Genomic DNA, 22,459 nt, shown 5'->3' with positions numbered 1-22,459 from the left:
TGAATTGTGCAACATTTTCAAATGTTGGTGCATCTTTAAAGATACTATTTCTGATTTACTGTATCTGGCACAGTAACTCACAAATTAATGCACTTTCAGAAATGGTAAACTTTGCTCTCCCACCATGATAGAAAATGGTTTCTGTAAACCTTAGCATGAAGATCATCTTTTCTGAGAAAGTCTAGCATTTTGAATTTTGAGTGAAATTGCAGTTTTCTCTTTGAAAAGCATTTTTGAGGGTTATTAAACTGTACATGTTAACCTGAATTTATATACTGTTTTCCTAGTTTCAAGTTCTGTCCTTGTATTTACGTGAATCAAAAATAACTGAAGAGATGGCTGCCTCGATTTTCCATAAACACATAGAGGAATATAGCAAAGGCAGTTATGCAAAGAAAAGGAATACAAGTAGTACGGGGTAGGTTAAACATCATAAGAAGAATGTATGGCAAACCTTTATATACAATTTAAAACTTGAAAGTCAAGTGAAAGTTTACAGTCAATATTATCCTACAAAAGCTGTAAACCTGCAACAGTAGGAAGCACTGAGTGGATAGCATCAATTAATCAAATCCATAGACCTAATTAATTTCCACTACCCCTGTATTGATTCACGTACAACAGTAATTTTCACTTTTTCCATCTCTTCCATGAATACCAAGACCATTTTTATAATGACATTTCTCCATTTCGCATTTGTGTTCAGGGCTAAACATTGCTTACACTTAGCCTTAATGCCAGATTTCTGGTGACCATTAAATCCCCTCATTTTAAGTCCACGGTTATGCAACATTCCTTCCACTTACAGACTGCTGCTGTTACAGTGGGAGTCTCTGCATTGGCTCAATGAATGCTGCTTTCCAACATCAAAATAAAACAATTTTTTCAGTTCATGTTTGAAATGTTATCAGCACACAGTCAAAGACATTTATGTGGACAGTGCTGTCTTACATTTTATGCATTGAATACTTCTCCTAGTATGTTGGTATAAGACATCTTGCTGCAGCAACACCGAGATATTTTGATTCAAAGTGTGTGTGGGTCATCAGCTTAGGAGACAAGCACTCTCACAGACTAGCAGGTAAGACAGTTACCATTTAATGAGACTGAAAAAGGTGGAATTGCTTCTGTTAATGCAAGCTTGCAATTCACGGTTAATTTACAATGCAAGTTATCCGAAACAGAGACATGGACAAAAAGCAAGCATAAAATCTTCACGACTTACACTGTAACACCAGCAACACTCAGAGACACACTGCAAACTAAGCCTCAGCTTTCCAGGAGTTTCATCGTAGCATTAGGAAAGCTTACCAGCAGCTTCAAGAGGCCTACCTAGCAGAGGCAACTGAGGCTGCTCAAAGTTAGTTTTCCATCAGCAGGAGGAAGACCAAGATGAATGCTTGTCACATCTATACTTCACACTCTGCTTAAGAAATACAATTCTGTGTTTGCAGTGTTTTGGGCACTTCTGTATTCCAAAGTCTGATAAAATAGCTCAGCCTTCACCAAAATGGCATTTTATTAACTTGTACTTTGCTAGAGGCATATTTTTGGCCACAGCTCTTCCCAGAGGGTACTGTATTGAGCACAGAACCAGTACAGCCTCTCAGCCTTGTTGAACAACAGAACAGTTACATGGTAAGATGGGAAGAGAAATTAGAAACAGGTTGCATTATGGAGTACTATGGCTAAAAAGAGAATTTCATGGGTTTGAAGTAAATTTTTTGTACATGTATTACACATTAAACAAAGTCATGGTCAATGGTTTCAAATAAGATAATTTTATTTTAATTTTTCCAAATTGTTTATACAGCACTGAATATTCTGGTGACTTTCAGACCTAAAATAATCGCCATAAACATACAGCTGTTTGTGTATTGAAAACCAGTACAGATTGTCCTGTGTTATTTTCAAAAGAAAGAACTGTTACAACTTTTCCCCACAGATATTACAGTCTTTACTTACAGCAACTCTCAGTTAATGTCTTGTCATGCTGTCACTACCTTGTCTTATATTAACACACCACTATTAATTTATTAATATTTTGTTGACTTTAGACTGCAAGGTTTTTAGGTAACAAGACAACGTAGCAGACTCAGTGGTCGTAAAGACCTATGTATTTTGGTAATCTGTCAAAAGGGCATTCAAATCACTAAGAACTAAAATACAAACCAGACAAATAATCATTATTTGGTCTGTTAACTGTTTTCAAATGTTGTAAATATACAGCAGTGTAACAAAAGTTCCATTTAAGTGGTACATCCAAAAGCAGCAAGTGACTAATAACTTCCCAGAAAAGTTGCAAAGTTTGTCCATTCTGGATAGGATTGTGCTCAAATAACTGTGAATCCATTACTTTCATCTTGTATAGAAGGGCTCTTGTTACTTGCTGAATTTATTTTCCTTTTTGGGCAGGAAATCATCTAGCTAATTGCACCTGTGATTTTATTTAAATCATTTCTTGTCAAAGTAACCTTCCGGAAGCTAAAGTGATCTTCCAAAAGCTTTAGTTTTAGAAGTTTATGGTCCTTACACTTTCTGAGACTTCATCATAGAACCAGGTTTCAGTAAACATACTAGAGTTTTGTAAAGTCTCAAAAAGACGCCTGTAGTCTTCTGGATACAAGTCACGCATTATAGCATTTTCTGGAATTTCTAGCGCTTTCAGTAATTCGCCACCATTGTCCAAGCTCCATGAACTGAAACAAACAAACAAAGTCTTAATGCAGCATTCCTTTCTGTGAAAAATTTAAAAGCAAGAAATGTTATCTGAAGGTCCATTTTACTCTTTCACAACTTCTAGAAGAAGTTAACCTCTTCCTACAACATAAGTTATTTTCAATTTGTACTGCAAACAGGAAGAAACATCTGCTAATAAGACACATAAATACCAAATAAAGCCCCGGCAGATACAGACAATACCAAACCACGTAAGTGTCCTCATTACAGGGTGGGTGGCCTCCTCGTTACAGAACGGGTGCCCGCCCTCCCTCCCTCATCCACCTCAAATGCGTATGTCAGTAACAGGCATTACAGCATAAACAGGGGTTATTCTTCAGTGCCTGGGTAATGAAAGCCCAGGTAATCCTCAAGAAGATGACTCAGTATAGCATGAATTAGTGACTTACACCTCCCAGGTATTTTCTTCTATATATAAACAGATGTATCCACTCTCTCTCCATCTACATCATTGCTATGAAAGCTAGACCTTCATAAATGTGCACATACATTAACTATTTCCCAGACAGGAAAAGGGTGTATAAATACACAGAAGATTCACATTAGAAGTCTTCAACTTCCTGGCTGAAGGACTGAGTTGAAATGAGAGACATCACTGAGCTTTAAGAGAGAAATCCATTAAGGCTCTTTGCACTTGTCTTTGCTAAAAGAGTTACTGGAATTTAGTAGCTTTTCCTTCTTCCCTCTTTCTGGAAATTAACTTTCATAAGCTATTATCAGCAAGTGAGAAGTATATTCAGTATTTTCATCACCCAGTAGAAGTCAATGCTTTCCAGACTGTAAACACCTTCCATTTCTGGGAAACGGAAATCTACTGATCATAAAACAAACATGAATAGCTCCAATGTAATACCAAAACCAATAATTACAGTTTCATAATTAGTAAATAAGCCTAAAGCCTAATTTTTTAATTAGATAACAGCCATTTGAGGACATCCCCATTCCACCTTCAATAACCTTCAGCGGTTTTCATTAGCATGACTTTGATATCTGTTATAAACTGAAACTTCTTCAGCTTTTAATTTCTATACCTGCAAACTCTTGGTGGCTTTATTATTACGTCTGTAAAGTAAGTGAAAACTTCTTGCAGATACATGACCTCACCTCCACTGGAGGTACAGAGAATTACTGCACATATACATCCTAAATACTTGTTGACCTTTCTGTCAAATCTCAAGTTTTTATTATCTGTAAATACAGGCCAGGAACAGTCCCCAAAATACTGTATTGTGGGTTGCACAAGTGAAAAATCTTCTATTCTACATATAGATAATTAATTTTTAAAAAGCACAGTATTTCATCTGCAAATAAATACCACTTTAAGAACATATGTTAGTATTTTCCTATATTTCTCTGAAAAAAAGTATAAAAACTGTAATTCTTTCTTACTTACTTTAGTCTATCGCTAAGTCTAGACGTAGGCTTAGCAAGACACTGTTTCACCATGAAAATAAAGGTAGTTGCATTTGTGGGCTTCAAGCCTCCTGTAAATAGATTTTTCTGAGGAGTCAGTCGTACCAAACATAAATGGTCATTTGGCAGCCACTGCAAGAAAAACAAAATAAATCACTGAAAAAATGATAGACAATATCTGTCTTTAGCTAAGGGTTTCATCTTCACCACCACTAACATTTCTTATTAGAAGTCTTAACTTGATGATTTCATTGGAAGATGAGGCTTTACCTCCTCCGTGCCCCAAAGAGGAAAGGAAATAGAAAACAGAAGAAACATACTATCACTAGGGTTTTATTTTTACATTTTAAGACTGAACTTTCTTAGTTGATATAGACAATACAGGCTTGATGTGAGCTTTCAAGATATTATATGGCCTGTAGTATTCCTATACTATGCAAGGCATCAGATCACTTCAACTACCTGCCTTTTGTATATAAAGATGGAATTATTTGAGTGTAACACTAAGAAAACACTGTAATTGAAGGATTTTATGAAATTGGGATGGAGTCTTTAACAGAAATAAACGTACTTCTGTATTAGCAGCAATGGATATATTGTCCAATAGATCTCACATTTGTACTTGTCCTAAGGCTATCACAATATATCTTGCATAATCCACCTGATATGCCTCTCTACACGGTTTTTCAGCAACACAATTAAGCATGTAAGGCACACCCAGTCACTTACATTCACTGATAGTCACTTGTATCTTAAAGAAACATTGCAAACAACACTCAAACCATAGCAGTTTTGTGGGGAGGCCAAAACCAAATATTAAGTAAACATGCTTTTGTATCATCAGAATTAAATAAGGATCTTCTTCTATTACACAAAGGAACATCGTTACTTCTTTGAAAGAGAAAAGTAAATAAGTTTACACAAGGTATTTTTGCACTTCTCAAATTTAAGCTTTGAGACTCATGCTTTTCAGCAATTAGCTAGCACATGAAATCTTTAGTGGAGATACAAATAGATATGACTAACCATTTGAATCAAAACCAGCAGGATACTGATTGTGTTATTAACTGTGATAACACTTGTTTTGTTCAAGTAGGTAGATGTTTTCCTGTCAGTAACATTTTCTGAAAAATACTTTATCTGTTAACATTCCTTTATGCTATTTATTCACCATATTTTTTCCATCATAGACACTAAAGATAATAGGGTTTTTCTCAGTTTCTAAGTGAATAGCAATCCTTCACTCACGTTTTGATGAATCTACATGCTGCCTGTAGATTTTAATTAGAACACTTCTTAAAAAATACAGCTATAAATGCTGTTAAAAAGTTATTTTAACCTTTAGTAAAAAGCAGTTTAGCTGCATCTTCAAAAGAAGAAAAGTGTACACTACAATCTTACCTTACTTTTTGGTACTGCCAGGTTCCCACTTTTCAAATTAGTTGTAAATGATGACCAAGGTTCCTATGGAAGGAAGCAAATATATTACAGAATTAAAGCCCTTTGTTAGAATAGAATAGACTATTTCAATTGGAAGGGACCTACAACAATTGTCTAGTCTAACTGCCTGAGCAATTCAGGGCTGACAAAGTTAAAGCATGTTCTTAAGGGCACTGTCCAAATATTTCCTGGGCCATCGACCACCTCTGTAGGAAGCCTGTTCCAGTATTTGATCAGCCTCTTGGTAAAGAAATGCTTCCTAGTGTCCAGTTTAAACCTCCCCTGGCACAGCTTTGAACTATTCCAATGTGTCCTATCACTGGATATAAGGGAAAAGAGTTTAGTATCTCCCTTTAGCCTTCCTCTCCTCAGGAAGTCGTAGAGAGTAATGAGGTCACCCCTCCTCAGCTTCCTTTGCTCCAAAATAGCCAAGCCCAAAGGCTGAAGCTGCTCCTCATGTAACACTCCTTCCAGCTCTTTCACTGGCTTCATTGCCATTCTTTGGATGCATTCAGGGACCTTCATAACCTTCTTAAGTTGTGGGACCTACAACTGTCCAAACATTCAAGGTGAGGCTGCACCTACTCTAAATTCAGTGGAACAACCATGTCTTTCAATCAGCAGATGATGCCATGTTTGATGCACCCTAGGATGCAGTTTGCCCTACTGGCTGCCAGGGAACACACTGATGACTCATACTGAGCTGCTGTCAGCCAGCACCCCCAAGTTCCTTTCTGCAGGACTGCTATCCAGTCACTCCTCTCCCCATTACTACTTGTGTTCAGTGTTACTCCATCCTAGGTGCAGAATCCAGCATTTTGACTGCTTTGATCTACTTAGACCCCTCTGCAAGACATCTTGTCCCTCAAGAGAGTAAACAGCACCTTCCAGTGTTGTGTCATCAGGAAATGTGCTAGTGGTTCATTCAACTCTTGGCATCCAGATTGTTGGTAAATATATTCAACAGGACTGGCTCTCAAATTGAACCAGTGGTCAGCCAGGTGTAGCCTCATTCAGTGCAGCCCTCTGAGCTCTGCCCTTCAGCCAGTTCATCACCCAGCACACCATGAACTCTCTCATCCTACAGCTGGACAACTTCTCCAGGAAGATGCTGTGAGGGGCAGTGTCAAAAGCCTCACTGAAATCCAGAAAAAGGACACCCACCACCTTCCCTTCATCCGCTGGGCAGGTGACCTTATCATAGAAGGGTGTCAAATGAGTTAAACAGGACTTTCCTTTGTGAACCCATGTTGACTGTGCCTGATGACTGCATTATTCTTCAAATGCCTTTCAACAGTACACAGTACAATCTTCTCCATAATTTTTCCAGGTACTGAGGTTAGATTGACAGGTCTGCAGTTCACTGGGTCTTCCCTCACACCCTTTTTGTAGCCTGGAATAACACTGGCCAGCTTCCAGTCAGCAGGAACCTCCCTAGACTCCCAAGACCTTTGGTAGCTAACTGAGAAAGGTCCTCCCATAATTTCCACTTGCTCCTCAGTACTCTAGATTGAATCCCATCAGGCCCCATGGACTTGTGAACATTCAGCTGATACAGCTGGTCCCTTACAATTTCAGTGTCTGCAAATGGAAAGTCACTGTTCCCACACTCATGGTCCTCCAGCTCAGGGGACCAGGTGGTCCAAGGTTTATCAGCATTATTAAAGACTGAGGCAAACAACACATTGAATGCCTCCACTTTTTCTTCATCCCTCTTAATAAGATGACCATCTTCAAAGAGTATCATTCTTCAACTCCTGAATATTTACCTTAATATATACCTTGTGATATAAAGTATTTGGAAGACAATAGATAATGAAACTTAATTTTAGATTAGGAAAATACTTAAACTATGAAGGTAGGTTCCTAAAAAAACAGAGCACAAAGAAAGGTAATTCTGAAAAGCATAAACTAGGGGAAAATTGATGGCCATGTGTTCATGCTGAGGTGGGGGAACAATGTAAACCATTTTTAAAACTAAATCATATGCTTGACAAGGTAAGATACTGACTAGCAGGAGAAGCAGGTATGCTTGGAACACAAAAGCACCAGAACTCAAATACTGAATACAGCTTAGGAAGTCCAAAGCATACATGAAGGCAAAATTCAGAGGACAGTGGCTTGCAATGAAAATACTGACATCATAGTGAATCATGATGCCACTTAATGGAGAGTTTTACACAAAATCTGAGTGTTTCAGCTCTTTACATCAATGGTTTCTACACAAGTTTTCAACAGTTTTCCAAGCTAATAAATTAACTTCCAATTAGTTTACAATAGTAAACCACTATCAACTCTTTTCTAAAATCATGTCCATAGCATTAGGCCATATCAGCTGGTACAAAACACTTACCATGTGCAGTAGTTCAATTTCACATCCTATTTGAGCAAGTACACTAAGGGGTTGATAAGCCCATATTTCGCCAGGCTTTGCTTTTAAAATCTAGAAAATGGCAAAGAAAGAGCTTTTTTGTGTTGCAGAAACTAAGATTGTTTCTTTATCTAAGCAAAATCCTCATTCATATATATATATATAAAATTCAGTTAAGTCTAAAATTCCAAAGCAGTTACATTAGGCCTCAAATACATACTTTGTGCTATTTTAGTACATCTTGTCAGAAGACGTGACTAGAAAACATTATAACAGGCTAAGTATTTCTTCACAGCAGTTATCTGGATAACTGAACCGTGTATGAATCTCCACTATACACTTTCTGGTCCCTTCTAAGGCAGAGAAGTTTCACACAGAAGAGAAGCAGGGATCATATTACATATAAAAACTGTAACTTTGGCAGAGTTATCAGCTTGCACTGATAAAGTAATATTCCCAAGAAGACATGCAAGCAGAGTAAGTAAAACATCAGGTAAGCTCACTGAACATTAAGCAACTTGTACAGTCATCATCCTGATCAATATTACAGATCAAACAACTCTTAGGACAAGAAACAAAGAAAAGCTTGTGATTATTCTCAAACAGAGCAAGGAAAGGAGTAGATTGTAGCAGGGAGATTTAACTTCTCATAATAGATTTACACAGCCTTGTCATATAATAAAAAAACAAACCAAAAAAACCAACAAAAATGAATCAACAGTGCCCACTAAACAAAGGTTTCAACAGCTTTTACTACGCAACTCTCATTTAACAGAGTTCACAATAAAGCCAGAAAGCTTAACAAAAAAAACCCCAACAGCACAGCGACTGCATTAAATGAATGGGCTGCCCTGTATTTACTCAAAAATCTGGCCATTAAAAACATGCCATGCAAGTGGGTATTTCAGTGGTGTCCAACCTGTCATTTCACAGAATAATATTCTTAAGACTTCTAATTTTTTTTTCAGTGAGGTGTTAGACACAACACAGGTTGGGTAAGCAGACCTCAAAGTTTTACAAGTAATTAAAGGTTTATGGCTCTGTATGAACCTCCTAGTTTCTCAGAAAAAAAAGTATCCTTGAAGTATAAGTACAGTTCTAGAGCTTCCAGACAGTGTAAATTAGGAACATTAAGAAACCCAGAAAGCTGCTCTGCACCTCTGTGTATAAAATATTAATAAAAAGGTGTGTAAATCATTATATTTTGGCTCAGTTCTTTTCAGCACTGCATAAAAAAGTGGCTCAGGAGGACAAGTGCATCTCACTGAGTATGGCATTTAGTAACTTGGAATCCTCTACCCGGAATCCTTTTCACTTGCATTTTGAATTCAGTCTTCATTGTCTATTACATGCAACTAGTAAACAATTTTGTTGCAAAAGCATATTACAGAATTTAAGCACCTCAGAATTTACAATGGAAAGCAGCTAGTCTGCTGCTGCATATTCTTCTCAAGGACCAGTCTTCACACTTGTAAAATTTGTGGTTATATGACAAGAGAATGTTTCTTGATAATGCTATCACTGCATAAAGTGAACAAGTAGGAAACAGACAAGACCTAAAAACTGTGGTAGAAAAAAATTCACAAGCAGAAACATTAATGACACAATATAAATGGGTTTGTGTTCTGTGAAGCACTACATCTTCACTACCTGTACAATACCTTGCACATACCATGTATTCTCTTTCACTTATAAAGAGGTTGAGTTCTACTCTTCCGTATTTGTATATGGAATTGCATTCATACAGGCCAAAAAGAAGCCTCCAAAGTCTGTTTCTTTCCAATGTGTGCGGCATGATTCCAAAAATTCTCAGAGGTACATCTGTTTCAATAACATGCAAAAGCATTTTAAAATTTTTGCAATACATATTAGACAATTTCATTAATTCTAATGTCTAAACTACAAACAAATAAGAGAAGAAAGTCTGTGAGCTCATGTTGTTCAAGAACGAATACAATTCAAGCCTTAGTCAAAGTTAAGCCCAGTTTGTGTTAGACTAAACCTTTAACAGACAAGAAAATACTTGATATCCCATATTGCCACATGGGGTATTTTTTGAAGCTATCACGAGTTTAAATAAAGCTGAAATGTAGAAAGTAGTATCTATTAATTGAGCACACATATTAAACAGAACATATACCTCAAGCAAATCCAAAAGACTTTGCCAAACTGCCTATGCACCCCTCAAATGTATTTGTAACAGGTGTGATCATATACATATACCTGCCCTCCAAGGAACTGCTGCTACACCAATGGTTGCAAAAAGCTTGTCAGAACACACGGCAGGCGGTTTCAGTGTTCCACTCACCAAAGGATCCAGCCTGCAGAAGTCACCATAAACGACCTTTAATTTTCCATCCAGGCTATTCTCTAGGGACTGAATAAAATCAGCTTCAGTTGAAGAAATCTGGATACAGTAACTGGTCTCGCAAAACATCCCACCCAAACAAAAAATATGTTCAAGCACTACCTAAAATTGTTACTCAGTCAACAAGAGTCAAATCTCAGAGCTGCTTCTTATAGCTGATAAAAAGAATTGCTTCTTCCTTCATTGTGCTAGGCATTTTGACATCTTTTGTGCTGTGCAAGTTGAGCATCATTAAAACAATTCTTAAATTACTAAGATGTTCTGCAATGTTTTTCCTAAAGAAACCCCAAACTATACCCAACTAAGCAAACCACTTCATGTAATGATTTACAACTAGAAATCTTTATGTATGCAGAGAGAATGCCTTTTATACACATTTTAAGTCAGAGTGAGAGTTGTTGGTTCCAAACCAGCACTGTAACACCATCCTGCTAGTACAGCTTCTGCTGAACTTAGAATCCATGAAAAGCCCAGGTGAGCAGGAGAGGACAACACGTGTCTTAATATGTAAGTGTCAATTACAGGAAAACACATTAAATAGCACTTCAAGATAAGCAGAATAACTAAGAGTATTTTTACAGACTTCTTAAAGCTACATATGGACCTCCTGTTTAAACATACACAACTACAATGACTCTGATTGATATTAGTTTCAAATTTATACATGAAACTATTCATAGAAAGACTATGTATGAACTTGAATTCCTGCATACACAAAATGTCAAATCATACCAAACAATACTTACTGTTATTAAGCATTATGTCAGATGTTACAAGTAACAATTACTGTATAATTCCTTTCTGATCCAACAGCCATTACAAATTGTAAGTTAATTTCTTATTTTCTCTTTAATTAGGTTTTAGAAATATGCAACTGAATCAAAAGTGTACCTGTAAGTTTGGCAGATAAGCTAAGTCACTTTCCAGAGCTACCACTCTAATACCTGCATTGAGCAGAGTTTGAGTCAAGATTCCAGGACCTGAAGTGGGAAAATAAAATAAAATTAAAAATTTTAAAAGTGTATTTCTGTTTCTAAGTAATGTCCTTTAGTGATTTTCTCAACACAGCACTTGGAACATTTCACCTTCAAAAGGAGAGAGTTTGTATTTGCTTAAACACACTTCAAAACAAGAGTTAGAAAAACCATTTAGAGGCAGCCTGCCCGAGATTTGCTCACTGAATTACCCTAAGCGCAGCATTACAATGAGATACTGAGGAACATTGGAGATAACGTTTCAAATACTTTTTCTTCTGCCAACTGAAATATACTTTGAAGCCTTAGCCGTAACACTCTGCAGAGATAAAAACAAACAAACAAACAAAACCCCAAAAAACCAGACATTAAGTAACTGCAGAGGGCAACCTGTCTTGGATGTGCTTTTACTGACAAAGTCCGCCTACAAAACCACAATATGACCTGACAGACGCCTACATCTCTTCTGACTCTACAGCAGTTTGAAGAGCAGTGACCCGCCGGGGCGGCGGGCTGGGACAACCCCCTGCACGGATCCCGTCCCGGGCAGCGCCCTAACGCAAAGAAGCCGCCACCCCCGCCCGAAATCCCGGGAGAGGCCGGGCCCCGGGTCCTTCCCTCAGCACCACCACCCCTTCGCGGAGCCGCTGCGGCCGGTGACGAGGGCGGCAGCTCGCCCTGTCCCCGCAAGGTCACCGTGGCGCCGAGCAGCGCCGCACCCCGGCGGCCCCGGAGGAGCCCCCGGCCGGGAGCACGGCCGGAGCCCCGAGACAGCTCACCGGGCGCGAACTCGAGCAGGAGGGGCTGGGGGCCGGCCCCGCGCTGCAGGCATTGCTGCACGGTGCGCGCCAGCCGCGGGCAGTCGATGTAGCGGCGCACCGGCACGCCGCTCCGCTTCCTCCGCTTCACCACCTGCACCTGCGCCTTCTCCTCCGCCGCCGCCGCCTCCGCTAGCCGCAGGCCCCGGCACTGCCGCCCCGCCGCCCAGCACGGCGACAGCCCGCACAGCAGCGGCCGCAGCGCCGCTGCCAGGAGGCGGCCGCAGCCCGCGGCGCCCGGCGGGGCCCGTCCCGCCAGCATCGCCCGCCGCCCGCGCCGCGCCACGAGCACCGGGGGCGCGATCGCCGCGGCAACCGGAGCGTCACTTCCTCCGCTGCCCGGCCTCGCCAGCGCGCTTCCGCTCCGCCGGCGAGGGCTCGCCTCCCTCCTTCCCTCCCTCCCTGTTTATGGTGCCCGCCCCGCACCGCCGCCAGCCTGCGGCAGCCCGGCGACACCAGCTCCCGCGCCTCCACGCCATGCCGGGCGGCGGGTCCCGGCCGCCCGAGCCGCCGCGGAGCTGAGGTGAGCTGACAGCGGCTTGTCCGCAGAAGGACGGGAAGGGGAGATGCTTCCCCCGGTGCCGCGCGCTGCCGCCGCCTCCTGCTCGTCCCGGCCGCCACCGGCAGCTCCAGGGGCGGGCCGGGGCCGCCAGTCGGGCGGCGGGAAGGTGGCGGTCCCGGTGCTGGTGCCGGTCCCGGTCCCGGTGGGGCTGAGCGCCCTGCCCGCCCCGGCCGGGATGGGCGGGCGCCGGCGCTGCGGCTCCTTCCCCGGCGCGGTGCCCCTGGAGCAGGGCAGGCAGAGGGCTGGGGCGGGTGGCGGTGGCTCGGGAGGGGGAGGCTGGGGCCGGCCAGCGAGACGCTGTGCGGCGATGTGTGCGCTCGGGGTGCTGGTGAAGTCCCAGGAGCTACGTATTTAGTTTGAGGTTTGCCAGGGTGTTTCACGGGAGTCTTTGATCTCCTCGTCTGCAGCTAAATAGTCACTTCGGGACTCGGGTGTTTGTATCGCCCTGCCGCCGTCAGCAGGTGCAGGATCCTGCTCCGGCGTCGGTCCCTGTCGGCTCCTTTCTGCTCGATACCTTGTTGCAATCGCGCCTTAGGTCAAACCAGTAATTCAATAGCAGGGACGTTGTCCTTTTAGCAATGTCTCTAATGCCTTAACGAGAAATAACTTTTAAGAACATCTTCCAAACGTTATCAAGTTTTGCAAAACCGGAGTTCTTCCTTCAGGGATACCTGTGCTGAAACCTGTCAGTGGCAGGTGAGTGGCCACAGTGGGATGGTGAAAGGGAGAGAGACGCCTCCCAAACGTGTTTTCGTGCTCCCCGTCTATTTTGTACAGAAGGCAAGAGAGATCTGGCAATCACAGTGTATACTGGTATTCAAATTAATGGTTCAAAAGTAGGCTTTAGGTATGAATTTGCGAGAATTGCTTAATTTCTTAGATCTCATTTTTCTGTTTGTGAAGTGAGAGATTAACACCTGCCTGTTTACCAAACAAAATCATTTTGTTTGACATATCTCTCTTAAACAGACTGGGACAGAAAATTGTGGCTTTGTTTTTCTCTTTTTGGCAGATCTGCATGTGGCATGAAGAGGGGTTGGGCTGAGTTTAGAAAAGATTGTAAATGCCATGTCAAATGCACCAGTTCTTTATATCTGAAATTTAAATACTCTGCTTTTTTACACTGAGTGCTGTAATAGTTCTCCCTGTGCCTTAAGGGAAATGGACAGACTGTTCAGCTGGATGATGGGATAGACCTCAATCCATTTTTAAACTGGAGTTTATGTTTTTAATAGCTCTTTTCGTCTCTTACTAATTAGTCTGATAATTCAGTAATCTGTAGGACTTTTAGAACGTCAAGCATAACTTAGTTTTCTTAGAGTAAGTGTTTACTCATGTCCTAATTCAGCATTCCTTATCAGAGTTTATGACTACTATGGCCACAAAAATTAGGTATGGCTTTAAGCTTAATTAATTAATTTGGGGAATTTTTTGTTGCTAGTCAAAGCACTCAGGAGTGCTAGGGTCATCTTTGAATAGAGCATTCAGAGTAATTGAGATTATTCAGATGAGTGTTTTGGAGGAATCAGAGGCAAAATGCCCTGACAATTCTTTTTACACTAGAAATTACTCATTTTTATTTACTTCAGCTTAGCAATTGCCTGGATGGAATCACACATCTCTATAGGCTAAACTTATGTTTTGGAATTTTTTCCCCCTACTAGAACTGCTATATATGTACTGAATCTTGCAATCATAAAGGACTACCTCTTTATGACCTGGTCATTATCTTTGAGAAACTGTTGACACCCTAGGAAAATGGTAAGTTATGTACATTTTTTGTTCAGAAAATACAATGCAGAAAGTTGTTGAATACACTAAAGTGTATCACAAGGATGCTCAAACAGTTATCTTTATGTTAATGGCTGATTGTGCCATATATTTTCTAGTTTAATCCAGCTATCTGCACATGAAAATATTTCAATTTACAACCTTACCTCATAGAGCCTTATGTCTTTGTAATTTACGTGCATTGTTGGGTGTGCTGAAATTATTGTTTCCTCCTAATTATTGTTTTCTGAAATAAACCAGAGGTAATCAAAAGGGCTACCTGTTTGTTTGGATTCCAGTCTATGCTTGCACCAAAAGAGCTCATTAGTTGTATGGGTCAAAAAGATAGTAAGGAAATATTTTTCTTCTCAGTGGTTCTAAATCTCTCTTGCATTTACCTTTATTTTACTCAATTTAAAGCTTATTTTTCAAGCTAATATTAAAGCACTAGTCTTTTAGTATTATTTTGCTATGTATTAACCACTTAGCCATGGCAAATATTGACAATCATTTATAAGTAAGGGTGAAAATTGCTGTAGTATATAGATCTAGATCTCAGTTTTTCAAATTCTAATGTCCTTACTTAATTTTAAGTACAGATGTGGTAGAATTTCCATCTTGCACAAAAAAACCCACAAAGAATATGTGATTGGAAATTTGCAGGATCATATTGTTCTGGTAGTGATACTTACCAGTATCACTGGTACATTTTCTTACCAGAACAAGAGATGAAAGAATCACTTAAGTGTATTTGCTTCAGTAATGTGAAAATAAAATAACCTGATACATGCTTGAGTTGGCAGAAATGTCTCTGCCTTGCTGAGATGCAGGATGCCACAGAATTATCATTTTCACTTATTTTATTCACAAACTTAATAATTTTGCTGTAGTAGTTTGGTTGGTGACCAAGGAAAATAGTAAAAGGAGTGGTAGGAGATTTCCTCAGAAGTGCTGTAAACATTGCATACTCAGGGTTTTTTAAAAATCAGTGAGAGAGTAACTTTATTTTTTGGTCATGTTTTCTTGTCATCACTGTCCCCCACTCCATGCCCTTACATACACAAAGGAAATCTCCCAAGAACTGAAGTAGCATTTAATCCTACACCACAGTCTGGTTTGAGATCTAGCGAGTTTGCAACCTGTGGGTTATATTGGATGTCTTCCTTTGAGGTGAAAGTCAGTCCTTATAATGAGGTCAGTAATTTTGTATTTAGAGCCATTATGGACTATAAACCTTAGTTTACTGCTTCCCTACGTGTCATCTGTTGGCAACTAAAAATGGCTTGATGCTTGGATGGGGACAGGGGCCGGGGAGTGGGGGGAGGCTATTTGGTGTTTGGCCAAGCTATTAGTAGTAAGGGAAATAAGAATCCAAAGTTCCTTGGAAGCCTGCCTGCTCCATGTGACAGTGTAGCTTCCAGCCCAGCACTGAAAACCTGATTAGTAGGGAGTTACTGTCCATTACAAGTCGGTTAGATCAATTGTGCAGATCACTGGAGAGTGAGGGCCTAGGTGCCAATTAAGTGAAACAATCAAGTTAGTTCTCCTTTGAGATAATTTCTGAGCACTAGATGTGTGGTCATGTATGTTGATGTAAGGTTATTTGAAAAAAAAGTTAAACCACTCCTCCTTTGCTATTTTGTGCGTGTAATAACATGCTGTTTAGTGGGAAAGCATTTTCATACCAGGTGCAGCTTGACTTTGTAGCCTTACAAACACTGCAGCAAAGTTCAGAGCTGACAAAAGAGCCATTCAGCATAAAAATAAACATTTTTAAATGAGCAGATGCCTTGAGTTCTGTCCCTGCTGATGCTAAAAACACTGTCCATGTTTTATTCCCCTTATAATGAACACTAAGCAACAATATTTTTTACATTTTCAGCAGAGGGGCAAAGGGTTCTATAGTGTGAAGATGGTTGCATAAGCTATGTATTGTAAGGCATTTTGGCAGGGGGACAAACTTTCTCACTCTGTGCTTTATCTGTTCTGTGTGTACAGAGAAATTCAGTCCCTAGGGCTATCAATCTGGCATCTTTCATCAGCACTAAATTTACTGCAAATGTTTTTTGTGTGCAAGCAGAAAAAAAGTCCTATTAAACCTTTGTAGACAGGAGCAAAAACATTCAAATAGGCACTTTTTCTGTTTCTTTCTCCCAAATTTCCTCTTCATTTAGTTCTGATGAGCGTATTGTGCTGACTCAAATTCACTGAGCACGTTTGTGTCTATCTCTTGTCATAAGTCTTTATTCTGAAGGCTTTTGCAGTGTTACCTTGCTCAAGAGCTTGACACACTAAAGATTTTCATGGACTTTTTTACTTATTAATCTACCTGCAGTATAACTGTGATGTCTTTGAAAATGTCTGGCTAACTGATAAGGAAAGGGTAGAGGTTTTAGTGATGTTAGTGTCAAATTTTTCTGTTCACAAATTTTAACGTGTTGCATGCTTGCTGTTCAGGAACAGAGGTGCTTAGGAGTGTGAAGTTTTTTCTATTGTTGTTCCAATACATTGTTCTGCCTGTCCCAAGTGAATTGCTAATGCATGGCTGTAGAACGTGAGCTTTAACACTCCTTTTCTCTGTCTGTGTAATAAATTTAATTTTCTTGTTGTAAGTTGTTTGGAACATTAATATTATACTGCAGAGCAAATTCAGATTAATTCAAAATAACTCTGTTTTTAAAAAAGAAAAGAACCCAGACTTTAGTATTTGTTATGTGAGCATGTTAGGAAGATTTTTAGGTTCACTTGGTGAATATGTTATTGAAATCATGCAGACATTCATAATATACATTAAACTTGGGATTTTGTGTGCTTTATGGCTCAAAGAGAGGGCATGATGGTCTTATCTTATCTCGCAGCTGGACCTGCATCATAGTTCAGGTGTTGTTCATTCTGTTGTTACAGTGTTACAGTTGACTAATGGCAAAATAAACAAATTAGGTTGCATCTGTCCTGAACTTACAAGTTTATAAGTTTATAGTTTGGCACCTTCCTTGCCTCAGACTCCTGTGTTTATAAAATAAAGTGACATGCACAGTGCAAAGCTTACACGTTTGGTCCCAGGAAGATCTTATGGCAGTTGGCATATAAAGTTACCCTTTATCCAATATTGTTTTGGTAGCTGCTTAGTTTCTTATCTGGATTTCTCTTTTCCTCATGAATGACTGTTAAAGCATACAATTTTAGCACTGAAATATGACATCATTAACACAAGGAGAAATAGTAATCACTTGGTTTCTCTATAGGCTGTAAAACTCCTGTCTTTATGTCATTGAAACTATCTTGCTTTGGGTTTCAACTGAAAATAGTTTTTACCATCCTACAGTACTGATGCTAGGTTTTGTTAATGTTGGTGGCATTTGTGACTTTGTAATGAAAAGTTCTTTAATGGAAACTACTTAAAGTGGCCTTTATAATAGGAGTTTTCTGAAAAACTGGTCTAAAACAAATTCGATCTCTGTTTACAGTCTCAGGTATTGCAAGCATACATTCAAATTCCAAAAGAGAAACTGATAGCCCTCTGCTTCAGAAAACCTCTCCACAATCTATTAATCAAAACTATGTGTAAATTGTTACAGACAGCTCATATAACCCAGCATTTATTTGCACAATTAGAGCTGAAATGAATTTACCTTAATAACTTCCTGTTGGAAAGCGGAGGGTTGAAACAGCACTTCAGGCTAAATTCACCACTGGGTTTAAGTTGTTTCAGCTTCATTAACTTCAATCAAGTTACACCAGTGATTAGTTTTTTGGGGGGTTGTGATTTGATTAACATAGGTCTCATCCGGTTTATACATGGTTGAGTTCTTGCTCATCCATTTAAAGGCAAAAAAAAAAAAAATGTTGGTGTGACTGACTTCATGGAGGAGGTTTAGGGCAAAGAAGGGATTTGATCTCAGTCATTCATATCCGACATTGAATAATGTAGAAATTAGATCATACTTCCCTTTGGAAATATAAAACAAACTGATGCAAGATTTTGGAAGAGCTCATGGATATTCTCATTTTCTAATGATGACAATTATTGAAGCTCTAGCAATTAACTCTGTTCTTAATTCATCTTCTGGCTGGACCTGCAGACTTGATAACAAAGGGACTGTAAGTATGTAATACTTATGGACAAGAATCATTCAATAACTTTTATGGATAGCTTACCATTCTATTTGTGGTTGCTTCTGGCCTTGATGTGATTTAGGGCCTCACTGAATATTTTGACAATGCTGGTTTTCTTTGTGTCAGTGGGGGCTATAAACTTACTCATCCCTCATCAATACATAAAAACTATGGAATTCAATCTCATTATGAAATTCAACTGTCAGAAAGTCTTTAACACTCGTTTCTTCAGTGGGACAGCTTTTAGATGATTGCCTCATTCTTCTTGCACCTCCTGTTCAAGGGACTCTGTTCTGTCATCTCTGCCTTTTCATATATGTTTAAAGTTTTTTCATGAGATCGTGAGAGATTTTGTATCATTGTATGTTTTCTAGCAACCTCTTATGAGGTGGTAGGATCTGTCAGCTTTCTCAGGTCCTTGTAAAGATTTGGATAAAAGTGAGTTGAGCTGATTAGTTCTCACAAATATAGTCTGTGTGGATTTGCAGGACTTTTTAATTTTTTTTTCCTGTAAGAAAAATGTACTTATCCTAGAAAACATGCATAAATTTGTCTCATAGGAAGTCTTTAATTTTTGTTATACTTTGTAATCAAACTTGTGCACATGTTCTGTAGCGTAACAAAAATCTGGCCACTCTTCAATTAGAAGGAAAATCCAAAAATCAAAAACAGGCAAATTGCTACTTCTCATAAGACTTTAAAGGAGGTTCATGCATCCCAAGGCAAGACCTGTTACTCATAGGTAATTCCTGACCAATGTTTGCTTAAAAATAGCTGCAGGGATGAGAGTTCTCCATTCTCCTAAAACAGGCTATTCTACTGTTTTTCTGCCCCTGCCCAAGACATGTTCTGGTGTTTTGTTGCAGACAAGAACAAAAAATCAACACATCGAATGGTGAGGTCACCTTTTGTTCTTATAACATTCAATGAAATTTGTTCTAGTGAAGCTTGAAACTCAAAACTTTTCAGACACTTGGAGGACTGATCACTGTGTGTTTTGAATGCTGACAAAGAGGTGGTTTATGTGAAATTTTTGACAGAACTCTGTCATATGTTCTACTAAAAGCTGCTATTTCTTCCCAGACAAACCTCTTGTATTTGGCTGCTGACTGAAACATGTTTTTATAGTAATGTTAAATGTGGAATAGTAGATTATGCCTGGCAGTATATGTTTATCATTGTTTATTAAAGCTGTGAATAAGCAGTATGACTAGGAAGCTTAGAAGTTGAAAATAGAATGTGGAACTTCCTCTCTAAACCTCACTATTCCTGCTGTTTATAGATGTGAAGATCATCGTGGTTTTAAATGCCACTGACACTTGAGAAATGTCAGAAAGTGCCAAACCACCAAGCTGTTCGTGCTCAGAGATTTTTGTAAATTCAGTGAAATTAGATAAACCACTCCTGTGTCTGGATACTTCTTGGAGGACAGCAGACTTAACACGTTTGAAGAAATAGACTTCCTAACCTGTGTATCTGACACAGAAGCAGAAAACATGTATAAAGATATTTTTACCCCTAGTACATTTTTTGAAAGCCAAACGTAGGGCAAACTGAACAGTTAGGAGGATTTAATGAGATTCTCTCATAGCCAGGCTATCCAGTAATGGGATTGTACATAAGATTATCTTGTGAAACAATAAACTGCTAATGAGTCCATGCTATAAGACAGCACAAGAAGATACAATGTTTTTTCTGCAGAGATGTCAGGTTGGATAATGGAAGCATACAAATGTTTTTATTTCCCTTTCTTTAGCAGCAGCAGCATTCTAACTGTAGTGTTGCACATACAATGCAGAGCAGAATTGTGCTATCTGGAAGTGGTCTGGCTTTGTGAGACGATTACAAGTAGATGAAATGCCTACCACCTTTGTCTGCTGTCTCTTTCCTTCTGCAGCAAATTCCGTGATGCTCAAGTACATCTTCAGCAACTAGTACTTTTCTTGGTTGTGGTGAGGCAAGGCCACTCTGTTGATAGTATTCTAGGTTTCTTTAGGTATATCTTGGTTTCCACATCAGACAAAGAAGCAAACAGTTGCAGAGAAATTGCACGTGCACTTTTCTAAAGAACATGTGGGCTTTTTGTTTATTAGCTCCAATAACAGCATAGTAGGCATTGTCCTTTTTCCTTGCAAGCTAATGAACTTGTAATGCTGTGTTGTATGCAGTTTTTGCATAGTGTCATGTAGTTACTACATCATTTAGAGTTTCCTCTCCATCGGTGAATCTTCATTTTGGTAGTAAATATATTTATTCATAAAATAAGGTCAATCTTCTTTCCTCTATGTGGGCATTAATGGGCAGTAATAAGAATTTGTAGTACATGTTTTGACTGTGTATGGCCATGGTAGTTTTTACATTGGTTTGTACTAATTTGTAGAAGATTATTTATCAATATGAAAGGAGATACTAACATTTAAATATGCTCTTGTAATGTATCTTCACACCAGCTATCAGAAAGGTCAACAGAGTTATTCTTTTTAAGAAATATGTGGCATAGGTTTAGTAATTCTTTAAATTTTAGTGTTTCCACAGTTTTACTTTTTTTTCTTTAAAGGTAGAAGCAACAACTCTGTAAACATAATGGTTTTTAAAAATATTTGCTTCATTTTCATAGAATCGATTTGGGGTTTTGTTTTCTCTAGGACTTGTAAAGCTGCTTATATTGAAATAAAAAGAGGGAAAGAGATGACATAACTACTGCAACAATAAAGAAAATTGAATTTCTTTAATCCCAGCTACTGTCTATTTTTTACCTGACTTTGAACCTGAGACTTGCTTAATTTCTTTTTTTAAAAGAATGGGGATTCCACAACAGCTCTAGACAGCCTGTTTGGTTGTTTATGTAACAACCTTTTCTAGACTTAATAGCTGTTGCCATATGTGGTGCTGTCCCTTCCTCTCTAAAACTCTTACCTTGCTGTGATCCAGGTTTTCTTCTCCGTGTACAGCTTGCTCCATGTATATTGTGCACAAAACAAAAATACATGATTATAATTCGTTAGTGTCTGCTAGGACATAATGAATTCTCTTGTACCTTGTAACACTTACTGTATTATATCTCAGGAGAAAAAAAAACACTTGGACTCTTGGCCAGTTTTCAGTTTGATATCTCCTTATGAGATGCTTTTCATCACAACAAAACAACTGGTTAATCCCTGTTTCACATAGATGTGCTTCATTTATTCGGAAAGATACAGGATATTCTGTTGGTCTTAGTGAATTTTGTGCTACTCCTTTTGGAGCACTTATTGCTACAATTAATTTTGAATTAAATCCTCCAAAATGCTTATAACTGCTTCTAACTGCAGATTTTATACGGCTATTGTGTTTTATCATTAAAGTTAATTAAAAGATTGCATAGCAGCAACACTGGGAGCCAGTCTGAAATGCCCATTCATTTTGAATAGCGCAGTGTAGGTGATATAATGGGGAAAACTAACTTTCAAAGAATTAAAAGACTTAATTGTCTTTAATTAACATAGAATAATTAAGTGGCATGAGAATGAGAGAGGGGAAAATAGTGTTTTTGGCAGAGGAGCTATATGAAGGCAGTCAAATGGGATAAAAAACAATTTGACGTAAACTTTTTGAATGTTGGAAGATACGATGTTGTGATCTTGATCTGTTTTCTAAGATACTTCTGAGATCAGTAAATGAAATACTATGCTGTGTGCTCAGTAAACATTCACAAAACCCACCAGCTTTATGGGAGAGAGGAGCTGCTTAGTACTAATGTTTAGGCATGGTGGTGCTTTTACTTGTGGTTTGGTTTGGTTATTTTTTGTTCTGATTTTAATGCTTTCTTCAAGTTTCATCTGTGCCAGGTCAGGAATGATCCCAGTTCTTACTAAATTTTTTTTTTTTTAATTCAAAACACAATCCAAA

General features: G+C 39.1%; 2 protein-coding genes across 4 annotated transcripts in view; one reads left to right on the top strand and one right to left on the bottom strand.

Moving 5' to 3' along the window:
- Positions 1-1,760: 1,760 nt before the first annotated feature.
- Positions 1,761-12,400, bottom strand: TFB2M (transcription factor B2, mitochondrial). Its single transcript, XM_050315263.1, has 8 exons — positions 12,085-12,400; positions 11,223-11,311; positions 10,187-10,340; positions 9,636-9,784; positions 7,946-8,035; positions 5,554-5,616; positions 4,133-4,284; positions 1,761-2,699 (listed from the first exon to the last, which is right to left on the bottom strand). Exons 1-8 carry the CDS (start codon positions 12,383-12,385, stop codon positions 2,513-2,515), a joined length of 1,185 nt encoding a protein of 394 aa, XP_050171220.1. The 5' UTR covers positions 12,386-12,400; the 3' UTR covers positions 1,761-2,512.
- A 79-nt stretch (positions 12,401-12,479) lies between these two features.
- The window catches only part of CNST (consortin, connexin sorting protein), a 48,753-nt gene continuing 38,773 nt past the window's right edge, over positions 12,480-22,459 (top strand). Inside the window, exons 1-2 of one of the 3 annotated variants that reach the window (XM_050315253.1) lie at positions 12,480-12,646; positions 14,350-14,446. The gene's annotated coding sequence lies outside the window, so the exon portion shown is untranslated. Of the gene's footprint in view, positions 12,647-13,050; positions 13,382-14,349; positions 14,447-22,459 lie in introns of those variants that run through there. The other 2 variants (XM_050315255.1, XM_050315254.1) reach the window with 2 other exon arrangements.

The sequence above is a fragment of the Myiozetetes cayanensis genome, unplaced genomic scaffold (genome assembly GCF_022539395.1).
Source record: "Myiozetetes cayanensis isolate MyiCay16 unplaced genomic scaffold, myiCay2020 scf2-11, whole genome shotgun sequence".
Taxonomy (NCBI): Eukaryota; Metazoa; Chordata; class Aves; order Passeriformes; family Tyrannidae; genus Myiozetetes; species Myiozetetes cayanensis.
This window is presented reverse-complemented; position numbering and strand designations above follow the sequence as displayed.